Source organism: Coffea arabica, chromosome 5c, assembly GCF_036785885.1.
Source record: "Coffea arabica cultivar ET-39 chromosome 5c, Coffea Arabica ET-39 HiFi, whole genome shotgun sequence".
Classification (NCBI taxonomy): Eukaryota; Viridiplantae; Streptophyta; class Magnoliopsida; order Gentianales; family Rubiaceae; genus Coffea; species Coffea arabica.
The window spans coordinates 2,407,271-2,425,066 of record NC_092319.1 but is presented as its reverse complement, the minus strand read 5'-3'; the positions used below and the strand labels follow the sequence as shown (position 1 = coordinate 2,425,066).

Below are 17,796 nucleotides of genomic sequence, written 5' to 3'. Positions count from 1 at the left end.
TTTAAGATTCCACTCAAATAACATTTAAAAAATGATAATATTAATCTTTATTATCAGATCAATTTCGATGCATGGGACACTCTCTCAATTATCTTATCTCCATTGATTTTTTTAATAATCTACAGTGGTTTAGGGCGGCCATTGGTTTGTTATAAGATATGTTATAATTGTTGTGACACATTTGTCTAGATGTACCATTTTTATGTGGTTAACTAAAATAAAAAGGCCATTATAAATTGACAAATTTTAATACGCACCCATACTTCTCTGCTAATTCATATTGAGACCACATCATTTTCTGTTTATCAACTTCACTACTCGAAACTACACTCGAACGGTTAGAACTCTATAAATCAGAACATCCAAGCCAAAGAAATTCTTCCCCCATATTTACAGCACTTTTTTGGTGCCACGTTTACACTATTTTCTAGTAGTGTTCACTAGTACGAACAGAGAAAATGGAAGTCCTCAGTTCAGACATAATAAAAGGCATAGAGGCAAGATTTTTTCTTAGTTCCGGGGGCCTGGGGATAATAGAGACAAAGTTTTGTGGCACCGGCATATTTTTTTTTTTTTTGAACCACGGGCAAAAATTACCCAAAAGAATAACTAGTCATTAGTTTGATTTATTCGAATTTGCAGTGAACTAGACCTCCCTCTAGTTAAACAATCAAAGGTTAACTTGTCATCCCTTGCTCAGGGACCTCCCTCTCATCCCTTACTCGATAATTGGGGGCGTAATGGCTATTAAATTTATGTATATTTTTCCTTGATTTCGGCCAAATTATTATAATAATTGATGGATTATACTTATATTCGGCAATTGGTGCTAATTTCAGGGATATGGCAAGAAAAGAGTCAACAAGCGGATTAATGAAGATTCTTAGCCTTTTTTCATGTAGTCGTGCCTAAAGCTAGCCTGGAAGTCCGGAAAAGTTGGGATTTACGCATGGTGATTTTCCAATTCAAGTTGAAAACCTAAAAAGGCATATTTCCAAATTATATTGGAAAACGATTTGGATTATCTTTTATCGATTTACGGAATATTTCCTTCATAGGAAATTAGAAGTATTAGTACTAGTAGTAGTACTTATTTGGAAAAGTAGTAACGTGAGGAGAAGGGACTTTGCTTTTCGTGACTTTAAAAGTTCGTCCGTGGTCCCAAGGGAGGAGATACTACTGGTCTTAGCAGCAAGCAAGAACAACGAAGCGCCTTGCTTTTCGTCTTTTCTTTAGTTTTTTTCTTTTGTCAGGCGCGTATGCGATTTCCTTCAATGAAATTGTGCAGATTGCCTCCCAACGATGAGTGGCTAATTTCTTATTCTAGTCAAGGGTTAACGAAGAATTTTGTTCTCTACGACTATCAGATCTAATTATTTTTATTTGTTTCTTTTATTCGTTAGTATTCACATGTTTTCTGATTTAATTTCTCATACTTGTTTTGTTGTTTGAATATCACGGGTTTGATATTTAATTCAACCTAACAATCTAGTACTAGCTAAGATAGTTAAATCTGTAATTATTTAATTATTTTAAATAAGTGACGACTAGCGTGATTGGTTTCATATTAGAAAAACATATTATCTAATTTAAATAAACTCTAGTAGTATGTTTATTGATTAAAATAGGATTTTTCTAGTTTTTAATACAATCAAGAAATTAAATTCTATGGGCATACCAAGGGCTGTTTCTTGGTTAGGGAAGTAGTTAATAGGCGTATCTTAACCATCGAGATGGTAAGGAAAAGCTATTGATCACGTGTAGTTAATAGGCGTATCTTAACCATCGAGATGGTAAGGAAAAGCTATTGATCACGTGTAGTTAATAGGCGTATCTTAACCATCGAGATGGTAAGGAAAAGCTATTGATCATCACGTGTTTGACAACTATAACCTATTTATTAACAAATAGATGAAATAGAATTCATTAAAATCTCCGTCTGACTCTCTACGAAAACTAAGCCTGGAAACCCTAGGTCTCCTTGCCGCTGCCAGTTAGCGTTACGCTGAGCCATGGCAGCCATGGCTGCCCTCCAGCTGATGGTTGGAGGGCAATCCTCGTCGGTCACACCTACCTTCTCGAAGAAATCCTTCTCTTCACTTTTCTAGCAATCTGGCAGCGAGCAACCGCTGTTAAAGGTCAAGGCCGTGAGGTCTTCTCATAGGGGCGAGCCTGCTATCTCCTTTGAGCAGGCTGATCTTGAAGTGTTGGCCGCCCCTTTCACGTATACAGAAGTTTTTCCTATCTTTGGACCTCAAGGAGTCAGCTTCGGTGGGCTTGTTGGACCCTCGACATGTGCTCATTTGTTTGGGGAATGAGGCAAACTTTCATAGGATCTGGTCTCGAAGAATCTGGTACATCCATGGAGTGCCAAAATGAGAGTGTTTAAATGGTCTCCAGCGTTTCATGTGGATCGCGAGCTGTCTGTGGCGCCGATGTGGTTCTAACTGCCGAAGTTGCCGATTCATTATTTTAACAAGGAGTGCCTCTTCCAAATTGTTAGCTGCTTGGGTAAGCCTTTGTTTGTGGATGCGGCTACGGCTTCGGGAGTTCGTCCTAGTGTGGCCCGGGTTTGTGTAGAGATTGATCTACTTCAAGAGTTCCCTGGAAGGATATGGATTGGTCATGGCGGGTTTCGGCAGCAGTTTCTACCTGAGCATCTTCCTATGTATTGCAGCCATTGTTTCAAGCAAGGCCACGATAGGGATGGGTGTCATGTCATCCATCCAGGTCTGAGAGTGGAACGGGAGGAGAGGAAGGCTAACCCAAACTAGTTTCGTACAAAGGACTCGCGGGCTGTGGAAGGACTCTCATTTACTTATTATTGACTTAATTTAAATTTCTTTCATTTGATTACTTTTAGTTAAACTGATTTTTTTATTTTAATTTCCAAAACCCCCCATTTAATTATTGTGTTAGAAGGAAAGAAATCATGCAGTCCTTGAAGAAACGACCCTACTCACCACTACACTTGAATTTAAGTTTTTAGAGTAGGAATTTTACTTTTGGTGGTTTGACACCCATCAAATTTTGGCCCCGTTGCTGGGGACTAGTGCCTTTTCGATTTATTTTCTTTTAATTTTTATTTTTTTCTCTTTTTTTTTTTACTAATTTATGACCGCTAGTATTTAATAATTTGTTAATAGACTGGATTATATTCCTATGAAGATCAATGAGGTTGGTGTCCCTTCTAATGATCAACATTTAGATACACTGACCTCTCTTGTAGAAAAATTGCTGTTGCAATCTATGAAATTTGTTACGTCTATATTTCAAGATGGCCTGAAAACATGAATTAGGAATTTGTGTGACGGGCATTTTACATACGTGCAAGTTAAAAAAAAACTAAATTACACCCGTTCACTACAAGTATACAGGTCAACTAGTAGTTTAAAGTATATATCGGGTCAATCTCACAGGGAAGAGTGAATAATTACCGGTATTACTAAAGCTTCTCTATTATTTAGACTATCAATGAATTATAACAAATTTAACCTACTGAAATTATACAAAATAATAAATAAAAGCTCCTTAGGTTGTGGAATCCCTAACTACCCATGCAAGTGCTATATTTGGATCATTGAGTACTACATATAGGCTAGTTATGGTGTAATTTCCTTATGCATTTGAATCCTACTTTCGTAGTGAATCAATTATACTTATAATTAATCTATATCTATTCTCATGGTTATGAAATTAGCTACAAGTTCATTTCTTCAGTGAAATTACATGAAATGAATCATTAAAAACCACATAGGTGCACCTCTAGTTTCGTGAGTATACTCCCTATGTTTAGCACTTCTTGAACTAGTGTTAAATCTCAATTTTCATTGTAGAAACAACACCTTAGATAATCACAATCAATGGTACCAGATTAATCATGATTTAAAGAGCCAAAATGCTAAATAACTTGCTCAAATCATAGCAATCAAATAACCAAATAATAAACACTAACAATTATAGAAAGTTCAACCAAACCCAAGGCTTAAACTTTAGAGACACATATTGAACACAAAATCCAGAACCTGCATATCAACTAAACTTGGAATCAAGTACAAAAGATAAAAAGTTTGGAAGGAATGTAACCCTTGTCACATGAGTTCATCTCCTTGCCTTCTTCATCCTTCATCTTCATCTTTGCCTAGCTAATAAACAAGAATGGATGAACTGTCTAAAACTAAGCTATCCTACACTAAGAAGAATGGCAGAGCTACATTTTTGCCGTCCAAGCTTTCTCCCGTATCTCTCTCTATATCCCTCTATCTTGCAATGAATTTTGCTATATATAGATGAAAGATTGGTCAAGACTTGAGGTTTATACCTCCCTTTAACAACTGGGAATGTTTCTCACATGTCTAGCATCGCATGTGAGTTGGTGGAGGTGAAATTGAGTTTTCCGCGTAAAAAGCAGCCTTCTCTGACCACAATTCGGCCAGGAATCCGGCCAAAAATCCTGCCAAATTCCGGCCGGATTGCTACAGTGACCATTTGATCACTTTTGGTTCAATTTCCAACTCTGCTCCGATTTTGCATCAACTTCCACTGAACTTTTCTTGATGATAAAAGCTGATTTAGCTCTTGACCAAAACATGAAACTTGTAGCCCTTTGAGTTAGCTTTCCAATCCATAAGAATCACCTCATTTGGATCTGTGTAGGCTGAGAAATGACCGAAATACCCTTGCCTGCTCATTGCCCTGTTTCAGCTTCGACCAGTAGAAATTTGCTACTGTAATTCGGCTTTTTGACTTGGAAACCCTTCAAACTGGATTCAGATGTTTTCACCAAAGTTATAGATCTATCTCTTATCTTCAAATGGGTTCAAGAATCATCCCAATTTGATCATTGTACCTCAAGTTATAGCCGAAATACGAAAATGTGTCAAAACTGTCAAAATACACAAAATCCCACTAAAAAGTGATAAAAACCTCATTTAATCACTTAAAAGCATTTTTCACCAATTATAGCCAAAATGATTCATATTCTTCCAATAATATAACCAAAGTGACTAAAAAAATAATATAAAATGTCATACAATTATTACGTAAATTAGTCACTTATCACTGTGATTAGGATGTGTCTGCAACTAAGATTTAAGTTACGGACTGTGATATTCATATTATCCTTTTATTTAATTATTGTTTACAGTTGCAAACTCCTGTTAATTACTAACTTTCTCAATTAATTATTAGTCCATGGCCTTATTCCTAACTTTTGGAATTTCAAAACTCCCTTGAATTTGGGACACTGACGTAGATTGTCCATCAAAATTGCTCATTTTGGACTTGCAAAGCTTTATACTTCTGTGAGTAAGCTTAATATTTTCTTTTTAATAATCTAGAGAAAAATATCTACTTTTCCACAAAAACCATTGATAAGCAAAGGTGTATTTGGACATACATCAATTTTTCGACTTGCATGTTCCAGAGACGGGTGACTTTCTTGGCCCAGCCAACCTTAATCGTCACATGCCCTTGATCAAAAGTATCATGTTTGAGGCATTGTCAGTTATCAAGTTGTCATTCAAGAAATTAAGAACACAGTTTAAGATATTATGGTGGACCCAGTTTATGGCTATTAGTGGACATTGCAATTAGGGTTGAAAGACTAACCAAACTACTCAATACTCTAAGCTACATCGCTGGGTGAGGACTTGTTCAAACTTAGTTCTTGAAATCAAGTCAAATTTGAACAATGTTTTGAGTTTGATAAACTTTTAATTTTGGCTATCTCTTGGTTCAATTAGTATAAAATTAGAATTAGTGGATAAAAATTTCAAGTTACTTGAACTTGAATCAAGTTTAACTCAGTAAAAACTCGTTTGAGCTTGGATCTATAAATAAAACAAACCAAATTTAAATGCTATCTTAACCTCGTTAAAAGAATCAAACAACTTTAAACACTAAAGTGTTTACCTTGATCAAACCCGTTTATACCCTCTTTGGTTTAGTGATAAGTGATGAGACAAGAAAATTGACATGGCTATTAAGTATGCACAATATTACCTAATTAAATGTCTCCAAAACCCAATTAAATGTTAGGTTCAGGGCAGCTGTAAGTCCTCCAAGAACAAAAATATAGCTAGGAAGATAACAGTACTGTGGTTGAAGAATTCAACAAAATATTTACACACTCATTATGCTTATGAAAAGATGTTAATGGAAACATTACATTTCAAACAGAACTCCTAGTTTGCTCTCGTCCTCGAAAAAATAATTTCTCCATTCTGCAACAGCCTACGAATAAGGTTGGGTGAGTAAAATAGTAATCTCTAGTAAAATTAAACCCAACAATCATACCATTCATGTCTTTGTGTACAGATGTTTGGACTTTCTAGATGCATACCGATTAAGGAATCATCTTAAGTATCAAAGTAAGAGTGTTGCTGCTGGGATTTTTTTAATCTTTTTTTCCCTTCCGATTACTGCTGGATTTTCTGAGATGGACTGGTTCGATGGGCACTCATAACCCGTAAGGGTCTTGTCAAAGTGAAAAAAGAATTAAAAGAAAAAAAGAAGGGGAATGAAGAAAGAAAAAATTGCTTCATTTTCTCTATCTTCTCTTTTTCACCGGTGGCGGCAATCAATCTGGCCATCGGCGCTAGAACCCTACTCAATACAAACGCATTTCATACAGGCATTTATCGAACATAACCTGGGCAGAAAGAAAGATACCTTCTGTCAAATTGTAATATAATTGAAACTAAAAATATTGCCAGTTTGAGTGCTTCTACCTCAATCATGTTTACTACAATCAATTTGCAAAAAATAAATTGCACTAAAATAATAAGAATTAGTACTACTACCTGCACTAAAAAGTGTATACACCGTTGTAATTAGATATAGGAGACATATGTAAAATTTGGATTTGAAATTCAAATTCGTATTAGTTATCATGCATTTAATAGTGAGAGTATATACACAGTCTTTAATAGTGAGAGTGTATAGTCATTATATAGAAAATTAATCCAAATAATTTGGGTTAATTACATTTACCACCCTTGTGTTGTAGCGAAAATACAAGTTGACCCCCCGAGATTTGGAAAACAACAATCTCACGCCTTTGACTGTGCATAGATCTAAAGAATCAGCCCTTCATTAGTTTATTAACGTCCGTTTATACTAGGCAAACCAAAGAATATTCAGAAGTCCAAGATTGCCCCTCTACATCTTACCAAAAGAAAAAGAAAATGAAAAAAAGAAAAACAAATGAACAGATTGAAGGGAAAAAAAACAGGGAAGAGGAAACAAACAACAATGAAAATCCAGTATTCCATACTCCCCCATCCATCATCTGTTATCCTAGAAATCTCCACTACCTCCACAAGTCATTCTAGAACTTGTCTGTGATGTATAAGAATTTAAATTTCAAATTAATTGTCAAAATGTCTTTCAGTTTATATGATGTGGACTTAGGTTCACAAAATTTTGATGATCTAATCATACTTTTACAAATCTAGTGATCCTATTAGGATCCAAATCTAAATTATAAATTTGGGCCACATGGTAAACTGATATATTCATTTATGGTCGAATGATTAGCAAAAGGCTTTTCTTATAGAGGGGATTTATATTTTCTTTTACAACCTAAATTATTAATTTTTTCTTTATTTTCAAATAAACAGATATTCATTTTATCAATTTATTTGAAACTCTAAGACTATAAACTTTAGTAATTATATATAATCTGATTCCCCAGTGTCCTGATATCTATCTATTTATATATATATATATATATATATATATAAGTAAAAGAAAATGATAGTCCTATATTCTTTCAATTTTATATATTTAAACACTTTAAACAATGGTAGTACAGAACAAGTTTCCTTTTTTTGATTTTTCATTTCTTGCACAAGAAATGGAATGGATATGGTTGTTGAATACATTTTTTTTATGGTTGTTAAGGAACTATTAAAATGTCAATTTGCTCTAATGGTTGTTGAATCTAGTCTGTTCTTGACATGAGATTCCAATGATCGAATATATTCGCATATGTTGAACACGTTTGCCAAATATAATATATGACTGATAAGTGAATATTTAACGTGCATTTTGTACAAGTTTGGCATGAATTTTTGATAGGTTTAGAGAAGATTAAAGCCATATTTAAACTCTTTTGGTGATAATTGCTTAAATATTGTTTAAGCATTCAAAACTTGATAAATGAGTGGATTAATATATTAATTCTGTGAAATTGTGAAGGATTGATATTAGGAATTCATGCACGAGATGAAAAAAAATGTAAGGATCATCTGAAGGATAAAGTACAAGGATACTAAGAGCAAAAATGAAGAAAAAGAAAAGGAGTAAAAAACTGGAAAATAACCAGTGCGGATCCGAGCCCGGATCCGTGTGAACAAAACAAGATCCGAGCCCTCGTCTGTACTTCTGGAGCAATGGATCCGAGGTTAGACAATCCGAGTTCGGATCCTTTTTCACCCCTCGGATCCCAGGCTCAGATCTGCCTCTCTCTTCTGCAAGTGGCATAGCCGTTTTTTCTCACTTTTCACACAACTTTCCAGCTATCTTGGGTGAAAGAATTCGGTGGCACATGCTTCTGCAACAAAAGGGAAGACAAAATGAGTTTTTGACAAGTCAAAACAACATATCTTTTGACTTTCTTTACAAAATCTGAGTTGTTGGAATCATGAAAGAGAAAAAAGTGCCTTTCTACCACCTTTTATGCGGAAACACAAGGGGAAGCTAGGGGACCATAGGTAGGGAGTTTTTCCTCTTGTAACAAGTTTCTCTCTAGAAGTTGCACCTTTCGATCCAGAAATTGAGAGGACACTATGGAGACAAAGGAGGCATATATCGCATCAAGAGGAACAAGAGGTTTGGCAGCCGATAGAGGAAATTTTGATAAAGCTACCATTTGAAAAAGAAATAGCTGAAAATGAACCAATTGTGCGAGCTCTACGAGATTTTGCCTTACCGGGGACACAAGGATCTCAAACTAGCATCGCAAGGCCAACGGTAAATGCTAATAATTTTGAGATTAAACCATCATTGATTCAAATGGTATAATAATCTCAATATGGAGGTAATGCTACCGAAAATCCAAATTCTCATTTGTCAACATTTCTTGAAATATGTGATACAATTAAGTTTAATGATGTTAGTGATGATGCAATTAAACTTCAATTGTTTCCATTTTCGCTAAGGGACAAGGCAAAGATTTGGTTACAATCTCATCCTTCAAACACTTTTGCTACTTGAGCTGAATTAGCTAAAGTTTTTTTAATAAATTATTTCCACCTGGAAAAACTGCTAAACTTAGAATAGATATAACTAATTTCTCTCAACAGGAAGGAGAGACATTGTACGAAACTTGGGAGTGCTATCGGGAATTACAACGAAGATGTCCTCATCATGGTTTACCAGATTGGCTGATAGTGCAAACATTTTATAATGGTCTCACTTATCCAACAATGATGCATGTCGATGCGGCAGTGGGAGGAGCATTGATGAGAAAGTCAGCTGAGGAAACTCAACAATTGATTGAAAAAATGGCTCCTAATAACTACCAATGGGCTAACGAACGAGGTAATACAAGGAGAACCGCCGGTATGCTTGAAGTAGATATCTTGAATATGTTAAGTGCAAAGATGGAAGAATCAAGGGAACCAACAAAGACCAGTTAATCCACCGGATTTTCAACCAAAGCAACCATTTCCGGAGTCTAAAGTAGCTTGGGAATTAGCAATTGAGAAGCTGGCAAATGTATCAAATGATAAGATTGAAAAGTTAGCCAGCGCCACTACTCAACGGTTTGAAAGAATTGAGGGAAGGATGGACCAACTCACCAATATGTACAGGAATGTTGAGGTCCAATTAAGGCAAATAACTAATGCAGTTAATAATCGCAACCAAGGAGATTTACCTAGTAAAACTGAGGTGAACCCAAGGGAGCATATGAAGGCCATAACCCTTCAAAGTGGTAAGGAAGTGGGTGAGCCACCTGTAATTGAAAGTGAGAGAGAATATGAAAGAAGAGAAAACAAGCAGTTGAGTGAGTTAGGAGAGGATAACAAGAAAATTAAAGGGAAAGAAAAAGTGGAAGAGTGTGAGCCACAAATTGATGAGACAACACCAATTCCTCCACCGGTGCCATTTTCACAAAAATTGAAGCCTTCGAGAAATGACAAAGAAATTGAGAAGTTTGTCAACATTTTCAAACAATTACATATTAACATTCCTTTTGTTGATGCTATTTTGCAGATTCCTTCATACGCAAAGTTTCTCAATGAGATAATGACTAAGAAAAGGAAGTTAGTAGATAGTGTGACAATTGCATTAATGGAAGAATGTAATGCCATCATACAAAATAAATTGTCACCAAAGTTGAAAGATCTGGGGAGTTTCACAGTTCCTTACACTATTGGTAATGTAAAATTCTCTAAAGCACTATGCGACTTTGGTGCGAGTGTTTCTTGATCCCTTTAACTGTGGCTAGGTAATTGGGATTGAAATAGTTAAAACGTACTAACATTTCCTTGCAATTGGCTGACAGGTCTATTAGACGTCCAATGGGCATATTGGAGAATGTGCTTATTAAAATGTAGAAATTCATTATTCCTGTTGATTTTGTTGTTTTAAATATGGAGGAAGGTGTCAATATACCTATTATACTTGGTAGACCATGTCTGACCACTGCAGGTACAATAATAGATGTTAAATGTGATAAGTTCAAGTTCCAAATTGGTGAAGAGAAAGTGGAGTTTGATTTGAGTAAAGTGGAGAAGTATTCCTATTTTACTGACCATGTTTATTATGTTAACATATGTGATGAATTGACATTAGAGATGAGCCAAGTTAATCTTGATGATGATTCTCTTGAACTTTGTTTTAATGGTGTAGGCTTACAACAGAAACAAGTGTAGACACCAAATTTTTAATTTAGTTTTATTTACTATTATTTTTATTTTCATTGATTAAATGTTAATTATTATTCATTTTTAGTCTCTTAGTTTTTATTTTGAGACATTTTTTTAGTATTTAAATTTCAGAAAAAGAAAATTTCCACAAAAAGTTGTTTTAATCATTTTGGATTCAATTTGAAAAATATATAATTTTGTTTCTTTACTTAAATTGATTTTTGAAAGAAAAATAAAAAATAATAAGAAAAAATGTGTGAATAGGTGTAAGCTTGCAACGGAGACAAGTGTCCCTTTGTGTCTTGGACAACAACGCACCTAAGGGTTAGGTGTCTAGACACTTGGTGGGCTAGAGAAATTTTGGCAAGAAAAAAAAAAAAGAAAAAAAAAAGGGGTTGGCGGCTGGAGGGTTGGAAAAAGGGAAAAGAACCCAGCAGGAGGTAGCGTGAGAGATAAAGGGTGGAGATAGGGAAGAACGGAGAGAAGGTTGGAAGAAAAAAAGGGACTGAGTGGGGAACCAAGAGAGGCTAGGAGCTACGGGCGGAAAGCAAGGGTTGAGGGATATGGAGTGACGGCTGAGAAGAAAAGGCAAGGGGGTGACGGCTGAAAGAGGTAGAGAGCATAGTAGAGGTGGCGGCTAGGTTTTGAGAAAAGAAAAACCATGGCTGAAAGGAAAGAAAACAGAAAGAAACTGATCAGAAAAGAAAAGGGCAATGGATAGAGAGTGAGAGAGAGCTTCGGGGCTGTGAAAAGGGAGGAAATCAGAAAAAAAAAAAAGAAAAATGAAAGAGAGGCTAGAAGGGTTCGGGCAAGAAAAACTGGGTAATAATCGAGAGAGAAAGGGCTAGAGGAGAGAACAGGAAAGCGCAAGAGTGAAACGTAGGAAAAGAAAGCAAACCAGAAAAGAGGAAAAGGCTTCGACAAGGAAAAGAAAACCACTGGAGTCAAGGAAAAACAGAGGAGAAGGGTCTTCGGGGAGAAAACAAAGCAAAGGAAAACCAAGAATCAAAGGAATCAGCAAGGAATTGCAGCTTTTCTCAGGCTCACGAATTCACCATCATCATCTGCAGAGCTTTGTAAGCTATTTTTCTGCCTTCAAATTTCAGTTTTTAAGTATGGATGCTTGAGGCTGTCTGTTGTGTTTTTATCTCAGTTTCTTGGTGGAATTCCTACGTTTTTTCTAAAAAATTACTGCTTTATTTGTTGATTGGGTGGAAATTTCTGGGTTTTCTGATAATTTTAAGGCTAACCGTGACTTCATTGGAGTGGAGAAATCTGTGAAACTTTCGTTTGGTGTTTTGCCGTGAGAATGAGTGATGTTTACTTTGTTTTCTTGCAAACAATACTCATATTCTTTTTGTTTTATGGTATAGAAAATGGCTATTCTTACAGACTGTTCGGCTGGCCTATTATGTTTGAGAAAACAAGTAAATAAGATGAACTCCTAGCCTGGGCTCCGTGAAATGTTTTGAAAATGCATGTTTTGGCCCCTCTCTATCCTCAAATTTCCTTTGTTGCTTGTCTAAGCGTGTGTTCGTGGTGAATATAATGAATGTTGGGCTGCAAATTTCCTGGGTTCTTGATAAGCTGCATTCGTCCTTGTGTTTTGCTGTTTTCTTCCTGCAACAGCCCACCAAATGGGTTTGTCATCTAACTTGCTATGTGGTCTTGTGATGGAAAGAGGAAGTTGAATTGTTGGTGTTGATTTTGTGTGTTGTTGGTCCAAGATTAGGCTCCAATGTTTGCTGGAAATCAAGTTCCTGTAATGGCCGAAAATTGCAGAAACCTGAAACCAGTTACGAGGAAGAAAATGCTTCGTAAACTTTGCTGCATTTTTCGTCTAGCTGCTGTGATTAGTTCTTTTAAGGATAGATGATTGTATTTGGGTGATGTTAATGACAATGGGTTGAAGTCCTTGCATTTCGGTTTGGGTTGTCAAATTAGTAGAGTTTGTTTGAGTTCTCACGCACAAACATATCTAGGCCGAAGTAGAAAAAGCTGCTGCATTCATTCTTATGTCTTTGCTGTTTTCTTCTCCGCAACAGCTCATCAAGTGAGTTTTGTCACCTAATGTGCTAGTTAATCTTGTTTTGGAAAGGGGAAATTGGAGGAGTGGTGTTGAGTTTGCATGTTTGGGTCTAAAAAACACTTGAATCATGTTCGAATACTTGCTGGAAAATGAACAATCAGATTGCCGAACCATCTTTGCATGAAAGTTTTCAAGAATTTACATGATTTCTTTCTAAGTTTTTGCTTGTTTAGATGCCAAAGTTATGTGTTGTGTTGCTTAATTTAAAGCTTGGACGTTGGGTTGAGAAAGTTTGATCAAAGTTTGTGTTAGATTCTGAAATTTGTGTTCGAAGATGAAACTGCCGCAGATTCGAATTGCAGAAGCTTATGTCGTAGCATTTGCATGCATTTTGCATGAAAATCTTCCAAGAATTGCACTTTGCTCCCTGTTGTTTCTAACTAATGCTACTATGGCCCATAAGATTGAAAGGATTATTCAATTTTGTCCCTTTAACATGTTATTTTTCCTTGGTATGCTTTCATGTGATTTGTGGACAGATTCTTCATGAATTTTAGGATGAATTTGAAGGTTTTAAGAACTTTTTCTAGATTTTAGTTTGATTTGGATTCTTAGTGAAACTTTGGGTATTTTGTGGTTTGAGTGTAGCAAATTGATTTTCATTTATTTTTGTGGATTTCATGATTGATTTTTTATAGGTGTCGCTTCAAGTCCTTAATATTAATTTATTTGCTTGTGGGACCCTTAATATTTGTAATAATAATAAATTGATCCCTCAAACTTCTTTAATTCTTTTACATGGGTCCTTGTTTGTTTCAATTTGGTAAATATGAGTCATTTAGCTTATTTGAATGTTTTAAGTGATTCAATTTCGTGTTCATCTCCATTCCATGTGATTATTCGTTAATTAAAGTGATGCCTTGACCTTTTCTTTGTTTTTGGAGGGTAAATAAGTAATTTTATTTCATTAAGGCACCAACTCAAGAGAGGTATACTCTATCCCTTATTTTCATTTCATTTGACTCTATGTATCTGTGTGGCTTTATGTGCTTAATTGTATATTTTTTGAATGTTTTATTTCATTTATTTATTTGCTTTATTTGTTTAGATTTTGAGTATGTATTTTAGTTCCATTTTGATTATTTAAAAGGCATTCAAATGCCAAGTTGCAATAGTTAGGTTTACTTTACTTCATTTTATTTCACGTTCCCCTTTTAGATTGTAGTAGGCCTCCCCAAATGTAATAGTTAGGGTTTTATTTGCTTTATCTTGTGTATTTTTGCATGCTTATGAGCTATGTGTTACCGCTTTCTTAGGACCTTGCATCTAGATATTATGATTATGTGTTATGTGTTTATGTGATATTATGTGTTTACATGCTTTTATTAAGTCCTACATGATTTATTTGATTGTAACAAATGCATGTCGTCACCACACTAGTCCAACGCTAGTTGTGGCCCCCTTTCCCGAATCCACACTAGTCCAACGCTAGTGAGAATTTGTAGACATGGGCTAGTCCAACGCTAGACCCTTAGGAGACCTACGAGCGTTAGATCATGATCGTGTGGTAAAATCATTTCATCTCATGCATATTTTACTTTCTAGGGTCTTTTATCATGTTCGCATGTTCCCCTTATACATATAACCCTTTCCCCTCATTTCCTCTGTATATATATCCCCTATCCCATATTCCCTCCTATATTTATATATCCCCTATTTTATATAATCCTATGCGTGAGACATGACATTAAATTTGCATTTCATATAGGAAATATTAGAAATAGGTTAGTACATTTGCTTGATTAGATTAGAGCAAAACTTCTTAAATATGGGATATGGACGAGTTTGACTTTTTAGCTTTAGCACCCTCATATTCCATCTATTAAAGGAAAAATTGAGTCACGAACATTAGCCCCCCGCACCCGACATGATGCATTCCTTTAGGTCACGTATATTTGTATAATTATTTTTATTTTCCTTTTCTTCTCTTAGAGTCTCATATTTTTGCATTATTCGTGAACTCTCCAAAGAGTCCACATTGGGCATCACAATTAATGTGATTGGCTCCAATTGACTTTTGAAGAGAAATTTCGACCCCCCGATACCCTCTTAGGTCTAGGGTTTGCATTCATATAGTACATCCAAATGTGATAAATCTTTAGGTTAAAATAAGAAAATCTTTGACTAAATTGCGCAACTAACCTTGGTTAGGTTGAAATGGTGCCTTGGATTCTTATCCTTGCCTTCCCTTTCTTCAAATATAGCTCCTGAATCTTTTTCTCTGATTTTCGTAGACTTGGAGTCGTTTAAAAAGGGTTTTTCTACTTTTTCTTTAAAAATTCATTTTTGGGTAACTTGGTACACCTCAACTCAATACCAAGTGGCGACTCCGATTTTTTATTCAAAAACCCTTTTTAAACTATTATTTTGGATCAAATCGTCACATTTTCAAGTCCCATTTAGACCCATGTTCTTCATTTTCTTTTTAAATAAAAAATTGAATTAAAATTCACTTTTTAAACCATTGATTTTTATTTTTTATTTTTCAAACATGGGGCGCGACAACAAGTTGAAAAAATAACTGAATTTTTGCAGGCACAGGTTCCTTACAAAAGGAGCAATGCGTATGAGGAGTTAGGACTGAGCAAAGGACTACCTCCACCATCGTGTGAGTAAGCTCCACGGCTTGAGCTTAAGCCACTTCCTAAACACCTCAAATATGCATTTCTTGGAGAAAAAGAGACATTGCCGGTGATTGTCAATACTGCACTAGATGAGGAACAACTAGGCAAGCTCTTATGTGTCTTGAGGAAGCATTTAAAGGCTATAGGATGGACAATTTCTGATATCAAGGGAATTAGTCCAATTATTTGTATGCACCGAATTTTGTTAGAAGAAAATTCTAAGCCGGTGGTTGAAACTCAAAGAAGGTTAAATCCAAACATGAAAGAAGCGGTAAGGGTAGAAATCCTTAAATGGCTAGATGCAGGTATAATTTTTCCAATCTCTGATAGTGTTTGGATTTCTCCTATTCATGTAGTACCAAAGAAAGGGGGGGATAACCATAGTACGTGGTAAAAATGATGAAATGGTTCCCTCTAGAGTTGTGGTTAGATGGCGAGTTTGTATTGATTATAAAAAATTGAATGCAGCTACTAGAAAGGATCATTTCCCTCTTCCTTTTCTTGATCAAATGGTTGAAAGATTGGCCAGATATGAATTTTATTGTTTCTTAGATAATTTTTCAGGATACAATTAAGTAGTCATTGCACCAGAAGATCAAGAGAAAACTACATTCACTTGTCCTTATGGCACTTTTGCATTTCGAAGAATGCCTTTTGGACTGTGCATTGCAGCGGCCACCTTCCAATGTTGCATGATGGTAATTTTCTCTGATTTTAATGAGAAAATCATGAAAATCTTCATGGATGACTTTTCTATATTTGGATCTACTTATGATCATTGTCTTAACAATTTATATTTAATTTTGCACAGATATGAAGAAACAAACCTTGTACTCAATTTGGAAAAATGTCACTTCATAGTTTGTGAGGGTATTGTTCCAGGCCACAAAATTTCTTCACAAGGTATTGAGATAGATCAAGCCAAGATAGAGGTTATTGAGAAAATGCCTCCACCTACCAATGTGAAAGGCATTCGGAGTTTTCTTGGACACGTGGGATTTTATCGGCGGTTTATTAAAGATTTCTCCAAAATTGCTAAACCTTTATGTGAATTACTGGCAAAAGATGTTCCTTTTCACTTTAATGATGAGTGCTTATTTGCTTTTAATAGATTGAAAAAGGAAGTTGTCTCCGCACCCATAATAGCATCACCGGATTGGAACTTGCCATTCGAATTGATATGTTATGGAAGTGATTTTGCAGTTGGAGCTGTTCTTGGGCAAAAACATGATAAGCGACTTCATGTCATTTATTATGCAAGTAAAATGCTAAATGAACCCCAAGTCAACTATGCAACAACAGAGAAGGAGTTGCTAGCAGTGATATTTGCATTGGATAAATTTAGATCGTATTTAGTAGAATCTAAAGTTATCATTTATACCGATCATACAGTACTCAAATATCTCTTAAATAAGAAAGATGCAAAATATCGACTAATTCGATGAATTTTATTATCGCAGGAATTTGATTTGGAGATCAAAGATAAAAAAGGATCCTAGAACTTAGTTGCTAATCATCTTTCTAGACTGGAGAACATGCCTCAAGAAGACAATTCATCCATTAAAGAAGAATTTTCAGATGAGTTTTTAATGGCAATTCAAAAGTCACCATGGTATGCTGATTTAGTTAATTTTATAGTTAATGGAGTGATACCAAGTGATTTGAATTCCCACCAAAGAAAAAAATTCTTAAATGATACTAAACATTATTTTTGGGAGAAACGGTTCTTTTACAAATATTGTGCAGATGGGATAATTAGAAGATGTATTCCGGAAGAAAAGGTACACAATATTTTAATGCATTGTCATACCCTTAAAACGGAAGGTCATTTTAGTACAACTAAAACCGTAGCAAAGGTATAACAATCAGGATTTTATTGGCCTACTATGTTCCAAGATACTAGAAATTGGGTTAAAAGTTGTGATCAATGCCAAAGAACGGTAATATCTCAAGAAAAAATGAAATGCCTCTAACTACATATTTGGAAGTTGAGCTATTTGATGTTTGGGATATTGATTTTATGGAACTATTTCCTAACTCATTTAATAATAAGTACATTCTTTTAGCAGTCGATTATGTCTCTAAATGGGTGGAGGCCATTCCTTCACAAACTAATGATGCTAAGGTTGTGCTTAAGTTCCTTAAACGAAACATATTTTGTAGGTTTGGAGTCCCAAAGACAATTATAAGTGATAAATGTAAGCAT

The 17,796-nt window shown here is 35.3% G+C and overlaps 1 protein-coding gene, 1 long non-coding RNA gene and 1 other non-coding gene across 5 annotated transcripts; 2 read left to right on the top strand and 1 right to left on the bottom strand.

Annotated features, from left to right (window-relative positions):
• Positions 1 to 9,037: 9,037 nt before the first annotated feature.
• Positions 9,038 to 10,883, top strand: LOC140007691 (uncharacterized). The gene is made up of 4 exons (XM_072050730.1): positions 9,038 to 9,043; positions 9,309 to 9,546; positions 9,602 to 10,384; positions 10,660 to 10,883. Exons 1-4 carry the CDS (start codon positions 9,038 to 9,040, stop codon positions 10,881 to 10,883), a joined length of 1,251 nt encoding a protein of 416 aa, XP_071906831.1.
• LOC113691202 (small nucleolar RNA R71) lies at positions 9,273 to 9,379 on the bottom strand. Its single transcript, XR_003448614.1, has one exon. It is a non-coding gene; the product is annotated as a small nucleolar RNA R71 (small nucleolar RNA).
• Positions 10,884 to 11,264: 381 nt separating the features above from the next.
• On the top strand, positions 11,265 to 17,183 carry LOC140007615 (uncharacterized). 3 transcript variants are annotated; one of them, XR_011814916.1, is made up of 4 exons: positions 11,265 to 13,895; positions 15,502 to 16,288; positions 16,402 to 16,493; positions 16,702 to 17,183. It is a non-coding gene; the product is annotated as an uncharacterized lncRNA (long non-coding RNA). The 3 variants fall into 3 exon arrangements; XR_011814915.1 differs by lacking the exon at positions 16,702 to 17,183 and having other exon boundaries at positions 11,265 to 11,953; positions 16,402 to 16,674; XR_011814914.1 differs by lacking the exon at positions 16,702 to 17,183 and having other exon boundaries at positions 16,402 to 16,674.
• Positions 17,184 to 17,796: the final 613 nt, after the last annotated feature.

Coding starts and splice junctions, on each gene's coding strand:
- LOC140007691 (XM_072050730.1), top strand. Junction 9,547..9,601: donor CCAATGGGCTAACGAACGAG/GTAATACAAGGA, acceptor GAATATGTTAAG/TGCAAAGATGGAAGAATCAA. Junction 10,385..10,659: donor CACAGTTCCTTACACTATTG/GTAATGTAAAAT, acceptor TGACCACTGCAG/GTACAATAATAGATGTTAAA.